This window comes from Maylandia zebra, linkage group LG6, assembly GCF_041146795.1.
Source record: "Maylandia zebra isolate NMK-2024a linkage group LG6, Mzebra_GT3a, whole genome shotgun sequence".
Taxonomy (NCBI): domain Eukaryota; kingdom Metazoa; phylum Chordata; class Actinopteri; order Cichliformes; family Cichlidae; genus Maylandia; species Maylandia zebra.
In genome coordinates, this window is record NC_135172.1 from 37,253,634 (window position 1) to 37,275,622 (window position 21,989).

General features: G+C 40.3%; 1 protein-coding gene across 2 annotated transcripts in view; it reads left to right on the top strand.

Moving 5' to 3' along the window:
- Window positions 1-21,989, top strand: part of grk4 (G protein-coupled receptor kinase 4) — a 53,475-nt gene that overhangs the window by 18,500 nt on the left and 12,986 nt on the right. For both annotated transcript variants that reach the window (XM_014411961.4, XM_014411960.3), the window contains exons 3-9: window positions 3,905-4,017; window positions 5,021-5,098; window positions 5,660-5,760; window positions 12,279-12,371; window positions 12,843-12,906; window positions 13,170-13,310; window positions 17,351-17,541. In XM_014411961.4, coding sequence (XP_014267447.1) covers window positions 3,905-4,017; window positions 5,021-5,098; window positions 5,660-5,760; window positions 12,279-12,371; window positions 12,843-12,906; window positions 13,170-13,310; window positions 17,351-17,541 — 781 coding nt within the window. The remainder of the gene's footprint in view (window positions 1-3,904; window positions 4,018-5,020; window positions 5,099-5,659; window positions 5,761-12,278; window positions 12,372-12,842; window positions 12,907-13,169; window positions 13,311-17,350; window positions 17,542-21,989) is intronic.

A 21,989-nucleotide genomic window follows, 5' to 3' on the forward strand; every position in this document is an offset into this window, starting at 1 on the left:
TTTTGAAGTCTTTTTAGATAATTAGTCTCAATCGGACACTGACATGTGCTCTTGCTTTCAGACATGCCTGGGCTTGTCTCGTAGTTGCGCACATAGGGCATTTCAATTCATGGTATTGTTATAGACTGTTATATCACACTACGACATTTTTATTATACAGAAAAATGTATTCTGGTTTTATCACGGACGATATTGTAAAGCACAGCCTGAGCTGTTTCTGATTGTTGAGGCCTTTGAGTTATGCGAGGTGCGGTGCAGCACCCTGTGTGCTATAGCAGAAATGTTACAGTCTTATGCTTTTGAAAGTAAAAAACAAAAACCACTAAAACAATGAAAATATAAAATGTGTTGAGTTCTGCCTCTGGGTCGGTTTCACACACTTTATATGCAGTACTTTATATTCTGGGAGACTGTCTTCACGGCCACTGTGAGGGGTGTTAATGCATTCAGTTGTCTAAGAACAAGAGATATATAAAGATCAGTTGTCTTCTTTGGCTTTTGTTTTTATTAAAGAGGACAAAGTTAGAGCAGTTAGAGAATGTCTTGGCTGAGCAGAGTGCAACAGTAAGTAAAAATCCATTCTCACACTTAGTCCAGCAGTTCTTCAGCACTTCACTGGTAAATTTTCTAGCACTGGTGGTTTGTTGCTTGAAAATTACTATCAGACTAAGCCAATGTTGATGTTGTGCTTTGGCCATTTATTAGTTTGGGTATTCTCTACCTATTTTCCTAAATTGTCAGCTATCACAGGAACACAGGCAGGGTACACTGTGCACAAGATGCCAGTCCATTACAGAGCCAATGCAGAGACAGAGACAACCATTCATGCTCACACTAAAACCTATGGGCAATTTAGAATCACCGGTTTGCCCGCCATGCATGCCTTTTGGACTCTGGGGGAGGAAGCTGGGGTCCCTGGAGACCATGTGGAAAATATGCAGAATCCTCACAGAAAGGAGGTTTGGACCAGGAATCTTCTTAATGTGAGGTGACTATGCTAACCACTGCACCACCATGGCCTCTTCAAGCTTTCTACTTCACATGAAATATCTTGACATAGAGAAGACAGCCTGAGCTGGTTCTCCTCTGTCACCACCTCTACCAACACCACTTCACAGTACAGCTTTTTACAGTGCCGATGATCTAATGGTTTATTTAAACCAACTGGATGATTAATTAATTTGCATTTTATATTTTGATTTCTCTATGCCTGCTAATGAATATGGGACGAGTATCTTGCCCTGTCTCTTTTTACCAACTTCCTGTGGTTCGCATCGCCTATTGTCCCCTGTTAAATAAAAGCCACTTGTGCTCTCGTAATCGTACGCTGTCAGTAACCTCTTCAATGATTGTCAAGAGTAGCGCGCGAGCCACATTTGGGGATACAGATGTCATACACAGCTACACCATTGTTCTCCTCCAGCCAGACCACTCCACTCCAGAGTTCAAATAAACTGCTCCAAATACTGTTCAAACGCTCTGAAATTGCCTTCATCAGCTATGAGTGTAAAGGGCTTTCCCCGCTCCCGCACAGAGCTGATGGGGAAACACCAAAGCAGGCCTCTGAAATCTTGGTGATCAAAGATGAAAGATAATGTCTGAAAGCAAGTGTAACAAAGTACAGTATAAAGTTTTGTGAAAGGGCTTCTGTTGGTCAGATTTTAAATACAGCAGCCTCATTGTGTAAAGGGAAGTAATAAAAACAAAAAATCCTATCTCTATTCTGTTTGCTGACCAACCTGATAAGTTAGGTGCTGTATTCATGTAAGTGGCAAGTTTGAATAGGAAACGCTGAGCTGCAGAAGTAAATCCTGTGTAATAAACAGTGCAGAAGAGAGGGCTGTTGTGAAGATTTCATTTACTGTTGGAGGTTTGCCTGTAGCTGTCAGCACTCCCAAATTTTCATACCTAGCATCTCTCTTCCTCTGTGTATATGAATGTGTGTGGCCTGTTTTTGTTTGTATGTTTATCTTGCCTGTGTGCCTGCGCATCCTTAGCGTCAACCAATGATGGAAAGCTGGTACAAGAGGAAATATGACTCAAATGGACACCATTAGTGCTAATAGGGCCAAAAATGCTAAGATATGTACAGAAAAAAACAGATATGTGACATCATGTGGTGTTTTTCTTTTCTTTTTTTCCAGAAAATAATACGTCGCTTTTTCTTTCTTTTTTCTTTCTTTTTTTTAAGGTAGAATTCATTTTTTTCCGTGGTGTGGAGGCTGAATTTCTTTTAACTTGACCCTTACATTTTATTTTATTTTTTTTTTATTTTTGTGTAGATCCCCATTACTTTGTGGAAAATTAATAGCTAGATCTGTCTGGGGGAAAAAGTGTGTTTATTTGTAGGAAAAACCTTGTTTTAGCTAAGACGTATTAGATATAAAATAATGAGGAAAAGTCCTGACCCACTCCCTATTTGTTTATATTTTACTTCCATTCTGCATTCTACATTTCAGTCTGCTCAAAGTGCCTCCATCTGTATTTTCAGATGGAAAAAAAACCCCTGTTTTTGCTTTGTATACGATATTTCCATCTAGGTTTGCATGTTTCAAAAAATCACTGCACACATTTTACATTTTTCTAGAAAAATATAAAAAATGACGGGTGGCTGAAAACCTCTGCAGAGTACTGTAGATAATCGCTTCTCAGATTCCCAGTTTTTAAGCTTTTCTTTTACGCAACTTCAGTGTCCATTATCCTAATCTATTGATTATAGCAAGTATTGCTTTTCTTTGGTTAAACATGCCAAGCAATACAAATACAAATCTTTCACTCTGTATAATAAAAAACAAAATATACGCTGGGGAAAAAGTTTAATTTTTTTAATTTATTTATTGTATTTTTTGTAAAGCAGCTAGTTAGTGCTAGCTTGTTGTTAGCTAACAAAGGACGAGAGGACTGGTACGTTGTCATTGTAAAACATGGACGTCGCTTTCAGGTGTGAAAAACGAAGCTTCTTATTTGTAGACCACCAGATGACAGTAAGTGTGTTTGCAAAAACACTCCTATAGAAAATGGTTTTCTGTCTTGAACTCTGGAGACATTTGTTTTTCTGAGCTTGTGGACTCAGCCACTCATTTTAGCTCAAACTATGTTTGACATACATATTATGTTTCAAAATGGTGGATTATCTGCGGCATGCTCGTTGGCTTATGATTTTGTGACTGACAGCCAGGTTGTTGTAGTAAGTGTGCGGTTTTACACACAGACCTGCCCCTTCTTGTCACATTCCACGTCAAAACACTAAGATGGCAGCTGTGAAAATGCTCATGCTGAGGTTTAAAATGTTTAAAAGGGCGCTTCACAAGCGAATGGGGTGATCAAAATTGACAATTCGTGTTTCTACACATACTGTAATTTTTAGTGTTTCTTTGTGCTCCTCAAAACAAATTTTCAGACATTAAGCCTGTCCTGTATTTTGAAATGTATATGTTTCTTTAAATGCATTTTTTTTTGTATTTCATGTGGATGGAGATGTGTTTCAAAACAGAAGCAGAAAAAAATTGCTTACTGTTTTGCTGTCACCAGGAAACGTGACAGTTCCTGCCCTTTAATTGCCCTTTTGCGACTATTTCGAGTTTAACTGTGAGAACTATAAAAGGCATCCACCAGTTCGTTTCTCACTTTGGCTCACAACGCAAAGTTAATTCAAATGAAAACAATTTATCCCTTAAGCCCACTAATATAGTGATATAGCTCAATGGTTTCCAACAATTTTTTGTTTCGCTGGGCAAAAATATACAGTTACTTACAGTTTCATGCCGCAGGGTTATCATTTCCTCCTAGCGTAATCATCTCATGGACTCGCTGGTGTAGCGTAATGTCCAGTGTGTGTTGTATTACATTTCTCCTTCTATCTCCCTCCCCCTCATCTTTTTTCCTTCCCCTGTCTTCTTCTCAGAGAGGGACTACACTAGTCTATGTGAGAAGCAGCCCATTGGTCGGCTGTTATTCCGTCAGTACTGTGACACAAGGCCAGAGCTGAAGCGCTGCATGGAATTTATGGATGCTGTGGTAAGACTTTGAGTCCATTGCAACTACTCTGCATATTCTCTGATATCCTTATAAGTATTCTTGTGTCTTACAGAACCCCCTTTGTCACCTTCTTGCCAGTCTTTCACTTTCTCCGTCTTTTTTACCTTCATATGTCTATGATTTCTCCCACGAGACCTTCCTGGATCAGGGCCCGCAGAGCAATGGACAGGACAGGAAAGGAAAGTCAGTGCAAAGTCCCCTTGCCTGTTCTTGGCAGTCACATAGGGAGGTGGGTGGGGTGGGCGTAGTGGGTGATTAGCGACTTAGAGAAGCTGTCAGGGAGCAGACTCCTCCCCTTCCTCCATGCACTCCTCCATGAGGTCAAGCCAACGTCAGAGGCAGGTCCCCTGGGTGAGCAGGCAAACACAGGCCCAAGCTTGTGTCTAGGCCCCTGATGGTATGCAAGAAGGAAAACAGGCGAGGAATTTAATGGGGTCCTAGATTTGTGTTGTTTTTGTTTCTTTTAGTTTTAGGGGTTTTTTTTAAGGTAGGCAGACACATATATACACACCAACTGACAAATGCTTGAAATTTAATGAGCAACTTTTTAGTCGTCAACATGTGCCACGAGTCTCCCCGAGGACTTTGTGTCTTGGCTGATGCGTAGTAGTGCTGCTCAGTCCCATTCGTCTCTGCGGAGCGTGTTTTCAAACAAAACACACGGCGCAAAGCAGTCAAACTCCAGACTGTGTCCCTGCCTACAGCCATATTTGACCAAAGACACAATCTGTGATGGTGAAAAGAAGAAAATAGTTCCCAGTTTGCTGCCATGACTAAAACGAGATGTTTGTCTTTGCTAACTCTCCACCATTAGTCAGCTGTCCCTGATTTCCTCTGTTCATTAACACAGCATCTTTCCCTCTTTGCTTCAGCCTTCTTTGCTTTCTTCTCTGTGACTTTGACCTTATTTGGAGAAGTTTTAAAGATGGCTGAATGAGCATGGCTTGCTGTGGTTCCTACAACTTCTGTTTTTCTGTGACAGGCTATGTATCAGCTAGCTCCCGATGAGAAAAGGAGGGACTGTGGACTGAATGTTTTAGACACATACTTTAATAATGGGGTAAGATGCACCAACCTGCTCATTTAATTACAGGGCTGCATGATACGGCCATAAATGATTTATATATTAGTTTAAGTTAATACATGCACTTCCAGATGATCGTCTCATTGAATTTTATTCAGTGTAATAAAACTACTTAGGGTTTATTTAATTGTTTGTTAACTGGAAATATGCTCAGCTATCGGTAAATAAAGTAAGCTGGAGATAAAATGGTCAAGTCATGCATTTAATTCTGGCTCTTACATGTGTGAATGTGTACTTCACTGTCCCATTAGGTCTTCTTTTGTGTTTTCACTACAGCTGCACAAGGCAGTTATTTTTAAGCTGATTCACATAAATGCTAATGTTCTCACTGACTGAAATGAGTCGGAGCAAACAGACAGGGGAACTTCAATTTGTTTTGTTTTTTCACTAACAGAAAGATTCAAGCACAATTCTGGTATAAAATCTATTTTCACATCTTCAACAATCTGTGACCATGTTACACTGAGCATGTTCTCTTCTGTCTCTCTGCATCTGTTTGCCTCACCTGCTGTTTTTCTGTCTCTTTAAACCCTCAAGTCGGCAGCCCATCTGCCTGACATACCCCAGGATGTTGTCGCTGGGTGCCGGGAGAGGTTGGAGCAGAGTCCGTGTAAGGAGCTCTTCAATGACTGCACCAAGTATGTTTTTAAATCTAACTTGCTGCTTTTATTTGTTCTTTTATTTGCGCAGCCCTCATGCAGACAGGCTGTGGAGGGAAAATTCAAATGGAATTTTATACATTGATTTATTTCTTTTTTTAAAAAAATATAATTATTATGATTATTTTTTTGCCATGGTAGAAGGCATCTAAGTGTAGGCACTAGCAGAATCTTTAGAGAGAGAAAGAAAGTGTGTGTGTGTGGACCATTGCTCCCTGTCACTGCTGATGATGAGGCAGCGGGCACCTGGAATGCCGTACTACACACAGACACACACACACTCGCAAATACGTACGCATAGTTGAGCCAAATGAAAAGGAGCAGTGGGCAGAGAGAGCATCCGGATGGCTGGCATGAAAACAACAGCCACCTCAGTGTTCGCCACATACACACACACAAACAGGTTTACAAACACACACAAACACACTTGCAGGTGTTTCTCCTTCCTGCTCTGAGAGCCAGGAGAAGCAAACAGACTGGGGATTATTACCCACACATGTACTTCTTATTGAACATACAGTGACACACGTACACCTCAGCGATACTCGGGTATGCGCTCATATTTGTAGTATCATCTCAGTTTGTGTTTTGGTTTCTTAATTATATTACAGTGGTAAGTGCAATGGTAATCATTTCACACATAAAAGGCATATTACATATTTTTAACGGCATATGCTATACTCTGTTGTTATTACTTAAAGTCGTTGTAGTGACTTATTCCTAATCCCTAAGATGATTGCACTGTGTGCCGATTGGTTAGCTGATTGCATTTGTTTTAGTTAGATTCCAACTGGGTGAATTTAGTTTGGCAAGATGTTTGGAAAATGATAACCAGACTCTAACCAGGCTCTTAAGAAACACTATGTGGAGGAAAAAGCTTCATGGACCTGAAACAACATGCTTCTTGGTCCAGAAAATGGCAAAGTCCAAAATGCAGAAGCTAACAAAGAATCTCCAAAAGATCCAAAGATGCATGACTGTCAAAATAAAACAGGAAACGAGTAAACAGTGAAATATCTAACTCTGAGACAAAAACTTGACAACAAACTACAATGGAACACTAGGGAAGCTAGGTTAACCTGAAACACACAAAGGAGTAAATGCACATCTATACTAAAATGTAAACAAGAACCCATAGCACAAAGGTAATCACAACTAAAGATCCAAAAAACAAAACCAAGGATAACCCTAGGTCAAAGACCAAGGACCACGACAAGTCTACTATTAAAGAGAGCTTATTCTGCCAAATTTCCTGGTGCACATTGCGATTCTGTAATTCTACTAAAGCAGCTTTGCAATTCTTATTTTATCCCGAGTTTGATATTTACCAATACATCAGATTACTTTTACAAAGGTGATGTTTTCAGATTGTTTGACATTTAACAGTGAACTGACCAAACCACCTCGGTGACCCAGGTCTGCTTAACACACATTGGGGTCTATTCCTGTATTTTATTTTATTTTTACTAGTTTACTGAAATAATTGTAATCAATGCCTGGAACTATAATTCATATATTTTTCTTTTGGTACATGAAACAGCATTGCCATGGAATCAGTTGGTTGGTTACCAAAAAACAAACCAAAAAACCCAACCTTTCTTTTTAGCATTTAAATGTTGTGCACCCATCTAGCTGTTATCAGTCTCTGGTTGATAAATCACTTGATCACATCACAGAAGAAGACATTATTAACTGTAGTGTTAAATAGATTCAAGCTTCCTGATGATAAGATCTTTGAGGTCATCTTCAGGAAGCTTCTGGGCAATATGCAAATTAAAACTCGAACTGTGGGCTTCCTTTCTGGGAAGATGGTGCGCCCCCACCACATTTTTTTTTTAACTGGATTAATTTAGTTTATGCACATAGCACATAAAATATAAATCTTACTCTTAAACAACAGAAAATAAACAACTCAAATGTATCAGGTTTACATGTAACATGTACAGCATGCATTAAATCAGCGGGCTGATGGAGCCATGTGTTGTCATTGCTGGCAAAATCAAAATTTCTGTGAAGTCTGAGCTCATAACCACAAGGGCAAATGGATTTGGATTGGAAATGCTGTCACTAACCTTTGATTCACTTAAGCTTCACCAAACAGGAGCTCAAGAGAAGTGGGGATCATTGCTGAGAAAACACCCAGCTATGACATCAGCATGCACTCTTGCATACAGTCAGATATTATCTCCCTCCCTCAGGTATAGGGAACCTTTATGCAAATGTCTGATTGACAGAGCGCGGCCACTTTCACAGACCCATGAAGACAGGAATGCAAAGTTAGCTAGTCAAAGTGGCTGACAGGGACAAGCGTGCGGTTGCCAGAATGTTTTGAAGCAGTGATTAATTTTTCCCAAAAAGTTTCCTCGACCCGATGATTTTAATTGAGTATGAAGTTTTGTTTAGTTTATCTAAAGCTTATTCACATATCTTAATTTTCTCTGTGTTGGGGAGATTTGCTTGAGGGTTTAGAGGCTGAGTGAGCAATGCAGACACACAGCAGGAGGTGGTGTGTGAAGGAAAAAGTTGGCAAATGCATGTGTAGAAGAAGTGAGGTGATGTGGTTTGTGCTGGACTAAAACTGGGAGCTTCATTGGTTATGTTTAAGATGAGCAAAACCCAGAAAAACCTCCACAGAGTCTCTCATCTCAAGTCATGTTCAGTTAGGCAAGTTTCCTTCTTCCTGCATAAATGTCTTCCTCCAAGTTGTCCAAAGGGCATCAGGGAGAGCAGGGAAACGGTGTGAGAAAGAGGATAACCAGAATACTGCGCTTTTGTTGATGTGAGAAGCACAGCATCTGCTCCATTTCTTGACTGGATTCAAAACTCAGCAGGTGATGAAGTGATAAGTCTGAAGAAATGCAGAGCATGAGGACGCATCGTTAGAAAACCTACACAGAGTAAGGAAAGGAGGACGAAAAGGAGAATTAGGGGAAAAGTGAGGAGAAATGGAAAGAGAGTGTGAAGGAGAGCGGGGCAAAACGGCGAAGAGAACAACACAGGCACGTGTTGAAGCCGTGCAGCAGCAGCTCAGATGTTTTTGAATGGGATTCCCGTCCAACTCTGGTCATCACTTCTTCCTTTCACTATCATTATTTGTATTATTCCGTTGTGTAACTTCATATTTTATTCCGATGTGTAATTCTGAACCAGCGTTTGCTCCGTTGTTTGTTTTTTTTTCTCTCAAAGGGAAAACCTGTAGGAAAGCATGGTGCTGCACGTGTGAACGTGACTTTTGGCAGAGCTGCACTCCCACTAACAGAAATATATTAGCTCACTTGTGGATTTTTATTTTTTTATTTTCTTGGTGCAGTGGAACATATTGTTATGTCATACTGAGAGTAGTGTGTGTGTGGCCCATCTCATGTGTATCGTGATGTTTTGTATATCCGCTGTGTTGACAAAGGTCTCACTGCTGATTTTTCTTCCCTCTTCTTGTCTTCTCCCGCTCCCTTTGTTTAACAAAAGCCATATTGTAGCTGTGTTTATTTCTACTCCCAGTGATGGCTGTCTGCAGCTCTGCTCAGCTCTTTCCTTTCTGGAGCCCCTTTCAGGCCTGTCAAACCGATAAGCGAACAGAATCTGGGAGGAAATAGTTTTTGTTTCTTGATTTCTTCAGTGACAGAGTGGAAACTGAAGTTTGATACACAAGGAACAAGAAACATGCTAATGCACGTGTTTAGGAGAAAGATTTTATGTACACAAACCCCTTGTAGGCTGAGAAACAACAAAGGGTAGATTGATAAAATCCTGTTGACACTCTACTCCTGCAAACAATTCAAATGGATGTTCACTTAATTTACAGAGCAACTGAGTTCCATAATGACATAACTCAGTTTTCTTTCACACAGCCGAGGGTGCTTCCCCGATGGAAACTCTCTACTCTCAAGTCTTTTTGCCAAGAACAGCTACTCCAGCACTGTTGGTAACCACAGGCAGCTATCCTTGTCCTCCTTAGTGATGAAGTAATTTTAAAATATGGTCAAGGAAAATCTGCTGGATAAATATGAGCATATCTTTGACATTTGGGTGGCTGAGGAGAATGTGTGCTGTAACTCTGGTTTTTAGTCATGTGTTGTTGGCTGGTAGAGGAGGTTGTGATCACACCGGGCAGTGGTTGTCATGACTGTCCCAGAGTATTTGTTATTTCATGTGGGGTTTTTGTAGTTTGGGAATAGTGCAGCTTGTGTCACAAGGATAAATGTAATGAAGATGATTACTGCTTGCTTTGAAGAAACTGATCATTTTGCATCATGTTGACTATTATAGTTGACAGTTAAATGGCTTAGAGGGGCACTGTAAGGAGTCTTTGGGAGTCTGTTTTATTGTTTAATAATTAAATTATTATTGTTTTTTAAGCTGATGTTTGCATTGCGACCTGGGGGTTTGGATTGCTAAGGTCCATCTTTCATGGAAAGTTTAGTTAATTTAGTATCTGCATATGACTCCTCTCTGTTTAAATTATTATTCTGTATTTGGATGAGATGAAGAATGGTTAAAAAGCTCCATCCGTGCACAAACACAAATACCTTCTAATTTGTGACAGACTATTAAAATATTTCAATTTCTCACCAGAACTGAAGCATAAAGTCCTTGAATAGTCTGCATCAAACAGCAAGTCACGATCCATTAAAAATGAACCCAAAGACTCCAAAACCACAAATATGGTTAAGAGGTCCAGTTCAGCTAGTTGAGGTGACGCCAGACAGCTATCGACTGTAGCTGCCGATAAAGTTTAAGCCCTACCGGCATTTAAAGATGAGTTAGAAAGAATGTTCCCATCCTATGATTATTATTGAAGGGGAAGCTGCCCATAGGGACGAAACCCTTTTTAAAATATTTATAAATGTTTGTACCAGGCTATCAGTGACCTTTTTATCTTGATAACTTGGACATTTTCAATGATGACTGACTCAGCCTTAAGTGGCCACTTCAGGAATTGCAGTTTTGCCATTTTCTGTTGGTAGAGACTTTAGCAATAGAAACTGACCTTTCATTTAATTCAAGGAGCACCCCCTGGATCTAAAAAAAAGTAGTTAAAAACTGCATTTCCTCATTGTGTCAGGCTGGTTTGTTGAGGCTGGTTTGAAAAAGGCTCTTTGAAACATTTTTTATAGATTACAAAGCTAATAATATGACTTGCTGTGTAGTACAGATCATCTAACATGTTTGTGCTTCTGTTACTATTTCATTAGTCTGTTATTTAGCACTAAATAGTTGATATGCAACTCTAACCGGTCGCAGCAGATGGCCCCGCCCCTCCCTGAGCCTGGTTCTGCCGGAGGTTTCTTCCTGTTAAGAGGGAGTTTTTCCTTCCCACTGTCACTTGCTCATAGGAGGTCATATGATTATTGGCTTTTTCTCTGTATGTATTATTGTAGGGTCTACCTTACAATGCAAAGCACCTTGAGGCGACTGTTGTGATTTGGTGCTATATAAATAAAATTGCATTGAATATGTGTGTCTGTATGCTGCATCTGTACAGATTAAGAATGCAGTTTGCTAACTAAGCTAGCTAACGTTAACTGATTGTTCAGCACTCCACCCTTTCATCCATAACAGTTACTTCTGGGTTTTGTTTTTTGTTTTTTTGTTTTTTAAAGAGCAGCAACGCTGAAGCTTCAAAATGCAGAATCCAAAGCCACTGGGTGACGTCCTGGTGGTTATGTCAGTCTACTTTTTAAAATATGTAATCTGCCAACACTCAACGCAAGCACAGTAGATAGCTCAGCCTTAAAGTAACCGCAACACATCAGTGCTGTTTAGCTCACCGCTTTAGTGTCAAGAGATGGTGTTTAAGTCAAACATCTGTGGTGAGACCATTGAAAACAGACACTGATCTACGAGGATGACGCACGGATGTCAAAGAGTCGTGTCCTAACAACTCCCAGCGGAGTGGCAGTTTATGCACGGCTAGGAGACGGTGAGACTGTCACCCTTTGTGACCCCGCAGAGAGTTATATTTTTGCTGGGTGTTAGTGGCTTCCGTCTTTTGCTAAGAATTTAAGAAAAATGCAGTCCTTTTTGTGTGTGTGTGTTTCCAGACTTACACCCACATTCACGTGGCAGGTAAAATGAGATTAGATGTTCCGCTGAACCTCAGACTCAATAAAAAACGGTTTCCATAAATCCCGTTTCCTGGTTGAACTGAGTGGAACTTCCCTGCTCAAAGGCATTTTTCGTTTTTCATGGTGGCATATTGACATTCAGTGTTTTCCATCTTTCCACTGAGAGTGACTTTTGAACTCTGCAATGTCCATGGCGCACACAAAAGTTCACAGATATATACAGATGTGGCCGTATGTAATCCAGTGGGTATTCAGTCAAAGGATGTGTCTGTTTGTAGTCACTGCCAAGGTTTAAAAAAAGGAAGTGTTTAGGGGTAACATGAAATCTGGGTTTTTTCCTGGTTTACTCTGACATGTAAGATGTTATTGTTATATTTGATATGTTATTAAAATGGTCACCACTCCCCCTTCTCTGTCTCTCCTTTGCTCCAGAATAGTTCGTGATTATCTGAGTGGAGCTCCATTTTCCTCCTACCAGGAGTCCATGTACTTCTCTCGCTTCCTGCAGTGGAAATGGTTGGAGAGGTGGGTAGTCACAGCGTATTACACACTTGGAAAAGCAAACATGCAAAGCATGTACATTAAGATTTACATCAAAAACGTGACATGCACATACTAAACGTTCCCTGTTCAGGTCGTCTGAGGCTGAACAATTACTGTCTTTGACTGTCGCTAAAGCAGTAAAAGAGATATATAACGAAAAAGTAAATATTAAAGTATAGCAGCAGGAACGGTTTTTGCACTAAAACAGGTGGTAGTGCCAATCGGTGATTCTGTGTGAGTGGTTAATAATTGATGATGCTTTGCATAATGGCTTTGAAACCAAAGCAGGGTGGAAACAGCAGTCATCAGGGTGGATTAATAATATATTAGACCATTACTCTGTCTGCAACATCACATGGTCTGTGAAAATGAAATAAACTCCTATTTAATGTCTCCTCTGTGTTTTGTCTCTCTGTCTTTATCCCTTTCTTATTCTTCATTGCACCTCTGCAGGCAACCAGTAACCAAAAATACCTTCAGACATTACAGAGTACTAGGAAAAGGTGGATTTGGCGAGGTAAGAAATGAGGAATAAATAATGTTTTATAAGGTGGAATTATAATGACTAAAGTTATAGTTAAACTTTAATGAGTTAATTGGTTACAAGTAACTGTTAACTGTCAGTTAATGCACCAGCGTTTGTCGCCACTCCAGTGATGCTGGGTGGGAAAATCTGCAGTGTGACATATTAACTTCCATTAGTTATATTTTAGGGGCGTGTGTTTTATTTTTAATGCGCATGTGAGTGCGATCACGTTTTTTTCGCTGCTTGTTTTCCAGGTTTGTGCCTGCCAAGTACGTGCCACCGGTAAGATGTACGCCTGTAAAAAGCTGGAAAAGAAACGAGTGAAGAAAAGAAAAGGTGAAGCAATGGCACTAAACGAAAAACGCATTTTAGAAAAAGTTAACAGTAGTTTTGTAGTAAGTACTACTTTTTTCTTATTCAACCTTTCAACCGAATTTTACTTGTTTTGCCCGTCTATGTGCGAGACCGTGCATGCGTGAATGTGAGAGCACTGTCGGCTGCAGGATCCTGCAAATGAAACGGAATGGCGTGTTTGCAAAGGCTGTCGATCAGCTCTTAAAGATAGACGCCACAACTCGAGCTCTGTTTGTTTAGTGAGGTTGTGAGCCACAGTGGAAAAAAGACATGATGAGATAAAACTACAAAAGGGGGGAAAAGACGCATGATCTTATTGAACAGTGGCAGGTGAGAGCATTCTGCGGGGCGTTTAGGGAGGATGTGGAAACACGTTGACAAGTTCAGCTGCGCTCGCTGATTGTGCTGCAGCAATCGAAGCCAGCTTGGCTATTTTCATAAGAAACCTGCTATTCTGCAAACACGCCAGATTTGATTTCATTTGGAGCATACTGTCAGCCCTCAATCATCTGTCAATGCATTACTGAATTACTGTTTTGTTCCTGTGTATTTTTAGATTAATAAATTTTTTTTTTGCCTTCTTGGGGCAGAGGTGTTAAAATAATGCTCCCCCCAGAATTTTGTGATGGTTGACTTTAAGATTGCCACTCTGTGACAGCTCAGCATTACGTCGCAGACACTCTTAAGTTTCTCAGACATTCCTGCCATATGTGACTGGAATTCATTTCACCAAAACAAATCTGTCATCAAGTAAAAGCAGCATGTTAAAGTGTGTAACCCAAATGTGATATTTAAGGAACTGAAAATTCTGAGGAAGCATCAATCTGAGGAACAAGCTAAAACGATCTCCAGAGAATGCCACAATAGTATTGGTGCCACCTTCATCAGGAAATGGCATCAAAATTGCTCTTCCTTGTTGTCCAACCGCACCACCTAAAACAAAGGCTGTTAGAAATGTTGAATTGTTTTTAAAAAGAGAACCCGCGGCATCTGAGTTGCAGACACAAGTCACATTTTAGCAGAGCAGCTGCTTGCAGAATGAAATGGTACAGTATCCTTTCTCTGAGCATGTGTGCCAGCCTAAGGAAAAGAAAAATCATTAGCCTGCCACTGTGCCTCCGGCTCTTAGTGATGCCATTGCTCTTGGCTGATTTTCCTATGGAGGATTTCTATAAATTGAACCATAGGCATGAGTAAGCAGTGGTTTTTGGCTAGCAGCGCATCGGAAACCTTTTTAGGGAGTCACCTACCGACAGGTGACAAATTAAAGGAAAAAACAACATAAAGTGTCGTTGTGTGGTATTGGGTTGCCGCATGCTAACAGAACAGCTTCAGTGTGCCTTTGAACTGACTCTCCAAGTCTGTAGAAGTCTGCTGGATGGATGGAACACAATTCTTTTGAGATACTCCCTCACTGCGTGATTTGAAGTGTGCTATATAACACTTTGTTCCAAAATATGTTAAGGCCATAACATATGACTTGAATCACTTTTAGATTCGTTAAACCATTTAGTAAACCCTCGTGTCTTACGGACAAAAAAAGAGACCATTCACATCAGGATAAAAATGTTTCTTCATTGTATAACCGCAGTAACACTACAGTCACTCTTGCCTATGAAAGCATGCTAGCACAATGTAACAGAGCCACCAGATTCCCTTGCTGTAGAGGTTATTGTTAAATCTTTTAATTTCAGTGCTAAACCAAAAGGAGAAGTCTACTACTAAAAGAAATATCGTATTAGTCATGGCTCATATTTAAAGTAGGACTTTATTAAGCGATAGTTTTGTGGAATAACTGAGTTGAGTTTTCTTGCCCTCCTTTTCTGTCTGACTGTGCATACCTGTCTAGCAGTGCACTGCTTCCTCTTGTATTGCGCTCTGATTTTCTTTATTCCCCTTTCAACATGTCATGAATATAAAAAATGAAATGCTTGAATTTTTTGATCCAGCTTAAATACTACATATTCTCATCAAGACTCCGATCCCACTGGAAAACTGGGGATGTGTGCCTCTCTTTCCATTTCGTCCAGCTGCATGCACAAACACATCTCAGGTGCTCAGGCCGGAAAAGAAAGCTTAGCTTTGGCTCAGTGTTGCTTCTTATTTCAAAACTGATTGTTCCAAAGACAACAAAATTACACCAAGTCCTCATTTAACATTCTTGGAACATGGCAAGGAGTGGCTAATACTCATGTAAATGTCTGGTCTGTATGCAGTGTGTACTTTGTGCATAAAGGAAAAAATACTGTGTGACTTTGACTTAACAGTGATATTTATCTGTAGTACAGTAACCTGGCTTTCCTGCAGCCCTGCCTCAAAGCCTGTCCATGTTCACTGTTTGAATGTACTGGCTGCCGTTTGAGTTGTACTACACGCTGGATTAGCTGGTTTGTGATGCAGCATGAGCTATGTAGCCTGTCCTTGTTTGAGTGAGTCATGGCAGAAGCATGTGTACGAGCATGCATGTGCACACACGTACACACGCGCACACACAGGCTAGAGTGGGCTTGTTACAGAACCTCAGACTTGCAGCTCTTGTCACCTGGGATTGGCACATGATTCTGTGTGTGTGCGTGTTTGTGTGTGTGCGTGTTTGTTCGCGGTGCTGCAGGCAGAACTGATGACTCTTCATGTGCCTCTCTACCTACGAGAGCAGCTCTGTTGCCTAGCAACACTGACCAAACAGCAGTAGCAAGCAGAAGAGTCAAGTGCTCTCTCAAACCCCTCATTTCTCTCTCTCTCGCTATTCTGCTTTACCTTTTTGTGATCACTGCATGGTATTAGTCAGTGCATACTGTTAGTTTGCTGTATGTTTTAACCAATAACCTATCCGCATATTCTTTGTGTGTGGGTGTGAGACACGGAGCAGGGTGACCCTGCTTTAAAATTTCCAGCAGGTGAGGATGAGGTAGAGCTGCCTCACTGCGATGCAGATTTGACTCACTATCATATCATATCATGAATTTTTTTTTGATACCGGTACCAATATAATGAAATTATTATATAATATATTTTTTTCCCCTGCAGATAAGTCAGACTTGTAATTTCATGTTTTTCCATAGAAGAACAGCATGAAAATACAAAGATAAATATGAGAATTATCTGAATATTTCTATTATTTTTGCTGACACTTTTTATTCATATTCTTTGAAACAGGATTTTTCCCTTTTCACAGTAAAATAAATAAGAATAAATGAAATAAACCACACTTCTACGAAAATGCTTAACTTTTAGGCAAAGGAGTAGAGCTCAGGACGTTAAGGGTCTTGCTGCATGCGTGTAAACCATAAATACAGCAAGACATACACAACAAAAGCTGAACCGATAATACTAGAGTAGCAATTACTGAACATTTGATTACACACTTGAACGTCTTCGATATTTGGGAGAGTTTTTGGATGTCTGCTCATAGTGATTCATACATTTTAATGAATCACTAAGCAAACTAAAAGGCTTTTGTGGTGCCACAATAAATTGATGTATTTTGCCAGCACATAAACAAGAATTTAGAAAGATTATTTACTTTGGTTTGGAGCACATATTTGTGTGTTTGTTTAGGTACATTTTGTATATATATGTATATATGAGTGTGTGTGTTTTGTTCACTTGGCCCATGAGAATATTTCCCATCTCCTTTTGTGGTTTGTTTCTGACTACATGCTCTAGCAGATGGAAATCCTCCTGATGGCAGCAACTTCCTGCTTGTACACAACAACGTATGCGCACACTGTACCCTGTGTGTCACTGACCCACAGGGAGGGGAAATGAAGGGAGGCTGGTGGGAATGAGGGAAGAAAAGAGACGGATGGTGGGATTAGAGAGAGGATGATTTTCTGTATCTGTTATATATCTCCTTGTTTCTTTTGTGTACATTCTTGACGTTCCATTCTGGATAATGGATGATTATTTGGGACATTAAGCAAACCAAATAAAGCAATTATGCTCTTCTAGCCACTCAGTAGTCTCTTAGCACTTCTCTTCCCTCTTCCTCCAGCACACTCATGCCCTCTTCAACATTTTCTCCTTTCTTCTTGCCTCCTCCCATTATTACCTCTTCCCCAAATTTGCCTCCCTCTCCTAGGTTAGTCTAGCATACGCCTATGAGACCAAGGATGCGCTGTGCCTGGTGCTGACCATAATGAATGGCGGTGACTTAAAGTTTCACATTTACAACATGGGGAACTCAGGCTTTGATGAGCAAAGAGCCATCTTCTACGCTGCTGAGATTTGCTGTGGCCTTGAGGACCTGCACCGTGAGAGGATAGTTTACAGGTAAGCTCACACATGGTGTCAGAAAAAAGTTTGGAATAGGTGTAGATAGTAAATTAAACAGTAGCCCCATATTATGGGTGGCATGCTGGTTAACACTGCCGCCTCACAGGATGATTATCCTAGGTTCGATTTCACGGGCTGGCTTTTGGCCTTTCTGGGTGGAGTTTGCATGTGCTGCTCATGACTTCGGCTCTCTCCGGATACCGTGGCTTTCTCCCAAAGTTCAGAGATGTGCTTATTAGGTTAATTGGTAATTCTAAATTGCCTGTAAGTGTGAAGGTGAGTTTGACCTGTGCAGGCTGTACCCCACCTCTTGTGGATATGCTCCACATGGATGGATGGATTTGACATCATATTTGCTGCATTGAGCTTAGGAGCTGGGAATTGTTCACAGATATTTAAGGATCTGTGTCTCTGTGGACGATATTGTGAGGTTTAAAGCCCTAGAACCACGTTATGTAAGCATGTTGTGGTACAAGAGTATTTGCTTACAGCTGGCTAAATGCCCTGGCATTTAAAGTTCAGCTTGCTCTCATGTGAATCGTTACCAGTAAAAGGAAAAAAAATAGATTATGTCTTTTGGGGTTCTGAAAGGAACTCTCTAAAGTCAGAAATAACCGTGATGTTTTCACAGTGATGCCATCAAAGTTACCTGTAACACGATGCCTAACAGGCTGGACGTAAAGTTTGAGAGGGAATGGTCTTGACTCAAATTTTAAGATTTTGCAGTTTTTGATTTGGTTCTCACTAAAGGATATCTTGGATTAAACTCTGCCAACTTTACGGAAGTATACAGGGAGTGCAGAATTATTAGGCAAGTTGTATTTTTGAGGAATAATTTTATTATTGAACAACAACCATGTTCCCAATGAACCCAAAAAACTCATTAATATCAAAGCTGAATGTTTGTGGAAGTAGTTCTTAGTTTGTTTTTAGTTTTAGCTATTTTAGGGGGATATCTGTGTGTGCAGGTGACTATTACTGTGCATAATTATTAGGCAACTTAACAAAAAACAAATATATACCCATTTCAATTATTTATTTTTACCAGTGAAACCAATATAACATCTCCACATTCACAAATATACATTTCTGACATTCAAAAACAAAACAAAAACAAATCAGCGACCAATATAGCCACCTTTCTTTGCAAGGACACTCAAAAGCCTGCCATCCATGGATTCTGTCAGTGTTTTGATCTGTTCACCATCAACATTGCGTGCAGCAGCAACCACAGCCTCCCAGACACTGTTCAGAGAGGTGTACTGTTGTCCCTCCTTGTAAATCTCACATTTGATGATGGACCACAGGTTCTCAATGGGGTTCAGATCATGTGAACAAGGTGGCCATGTCATTAGTTTTTCTTCTTTTATACCCTTTCTTGCCAGCCACGCTGTGGAGTACTTGGACGCGTGTGATGGAGCATTGTCCTGCATGAAAATCATGTTTTTCTTGAAGGATGCAGACTTCTTCCTGTACCACTGCTTGAAGACTGCTTCCAGAAACTGGCAGTAGGACTGGGAGTTGAGCTTGACTCCATCCTCAACCCGAAAAGGCCCCACAAGCTCATCTTTGATGATACCAGCCCAAACCAGTACTCCACCTCCACCTTGCTGGCGTCTGAGTCGGACTTAGCTCTCTGCCCTTTACCAATCCAGCCACGGGCCCATCCATCTGGCCCATCAAGACTCACTCTCATTTCATCAGTCCATAAAACCTTAGAAAAACCAGTCTTGAGATATTTCTTGGCCCAGTCTTGACGTTTCAGCTTGTGTGTCTTGTTCAGTGGTGGTCGTCTTTCAGCCTTTCTTACCTTGGCCATGTCTCTGAGTATTGCACACCTTGTGCTTTTGGGCACTCCAGTGATGTTGCAGCTCTGAAATATGGCCAAACTGGTGGCAAGTGGCATCTTGGCAGCTGCACGCTTGACTTTTCTCAGTTCATGGGCAGTTATTTTGCGCCTTGGTTTTTCCACACGCTTTTTGCGACTTTGTTGACTATTTTGAATGAAACGCTCGATTGTTCGATGATCACGCTTCAGAAGCTTTGCAAGTTTGAGACTGCTGCATCCCTCTGCAAGATATCTCACTATTTTTGACTTTTCTGAGCCCGTCAAGTCCTTCTTTTGACCCATTTTGCCAAAGGAAAGGACGTTGCCTAATAATTATGCACACCTGATATAGGGTGTTGATGTCATTAGACCACACCCCTTCTCATTACAGAGATGCACATCACCTAATATGCTTAATTGGTAGTAGGCTTTCGATCCTATACAGCTTGGAGTAAGACAACATGCATGAAGAGGATGATGTGGACAAAATACTCATTTGCCTAATAATTCTGCACTCCCTGTATTGCAAATTTTTAGGATACTATTTTAAAGTGCTTGTAAAACCTTTGGAAAGTTACAAAGGCTAAAGTCCATGCCCAACATTACTTCTGGCAGTTCAGTTCTGTCAAGTTCAAGATCCTGATAAATCACCTGATCTCAGTGCTAACCCACATCACCCAGTGGCTCAGCTAAGATCCTTGTACAAATCTAACTAGTAAATCTCACATAAGGCATACTTTAAGCTGCCTTATCCTACCTTCAGTATAGATCTGCAAGCTGCTTGGAACCCAGCTCCATATTTCATGTCATGTTTCCATATTTGATTGTGGCTGACTGTCTTGTTGCTGCTCCCCCGCCTCTGCCTTTCCAAGTATGTGAATGGAAAGGTGAAGCCTTCTGCCAAATATGAATTACTGCAGATGGAATAGAAATTGTTTTTGCCTATAGTGGTCTTAGATGAAATGTGGTTATTTTCAACATCAGAAAACACTGCAGTTAAGCTGCAAAAAAGTTTGTTTGTAGTCCAAACCTTTCTGGTATCTATGTAACTTTGGTGGCATAATACCCACTAAGAGTCTACTTTAAAATGCAGTTAAACAAAGAATGAAGAGCTGCTCCAGCTAAATCCAGATGCACCCATCTGCACCTGGATAGCCTGCCATTATTTCCTTGATAGAGCTGGTTTTCATCACTTTTAACTGTGAAATGTCTGAGCTATAGCACACCAAATTTTCTGTTACTGGCTGAGCAAAGCGTCCAATGAAATTAATATGTAGGAAATATACAATATCCAAACATGATATATATTTGGAGATACATTCGAGTGTGGCTAAGGGTAAATTGGACTAATATTACCGTCTGTTTATTCTCTTCCACTCTGTGTACTTCTATAAACTGTATTTTAAAACAGCAGAATTCCTAATAAACCCATTCTCCCTGACACGCTTTTCTGTTTTTCTAATCAGACAAGGGAACAACTGTAAAATAGTGACAGAAGCTCATAAAGACTAATGTAAACCAGGCTATTTTTCAATCTGCAGCTATTAAGTGTTAAAATCCTGAACTTGTACTAATTATGCCGTGTGACAAATTTATGTCTGTGCTGCAATGTTAGCTATATTTTTCAGCTACTGTGAGGGCGTAGCCTTCTGTCCTAAGCTTGTGTGCCATCTTAATTTTCTGTAGCTGCATTAAAAAAAACCTCTCATATTAAATACACCAGGATGTTCCTTTTTATAAAGAAAAAAAGTCACATTTAGATTAAAAATAGATGACATATATAAACATAAAAGTATAACTTGGGATTTCCAAGTCATCACAGCCATCAAAAATCTCAGTGGCTATACTGTGGTTGGAGCTATAGTTTAACCTTATGCCATTATGTAACCAACTGTGCCTCATTTTTGTCATTCCAACAGACCAGTCAAAGCAAACTGGGCTTTGTATGAGTCCAGTCTGACCTTAAAGAAACAGGAACTATAATGGTGCATAACAGGCCAGGGGTGATAAGATATGTACAGTAACAATGTACAGTAAGAGAATAATAATGTGCGTTTTGAAAACAAATTTAACCCAGCAGAGTAATATAATATGGATACATTGAGGAAAAAGACCTAAGTGGCAAACTTCAGTGCTCAAGATGGCTGAAAAAAACAACAACAAAAAACCCAGCACTATTTCCAACCATTTGTTCCAGCTCTGGTGTTATGAAGCGATTTATTCCACCGGAGGGTAACAGTGGGAAGGGTGCAGAAGGAAATCTTGAATGATGAAGTGTGACCAGATTAATGGTGTACTGATTTCAGTGAGGTGTAATTCACATGTCAAACTCAATGGGGCCCGAGAGTAATGTTAACATAAACACTGATGTTCTTAAAAGACCCACATGCACATGGCCGGTGTAGTTATAACAACATGCCGTGCGTCTTGATCTCAGCATGTGTTACAGTAACCTTCACAGTTGGCATTGTGGTTTTAAGTTGGCAGCAGTCCGATAGATTTGATTACAAAAGAGTAAAATAACATGTTGCTGTGCAAGTTAAATAGAATAGAATAGACTGGGCTTAATTAAAAAAGGCTTAAGTTTTAAAGCTTCAGCCAGGAGATTACAGGCCGG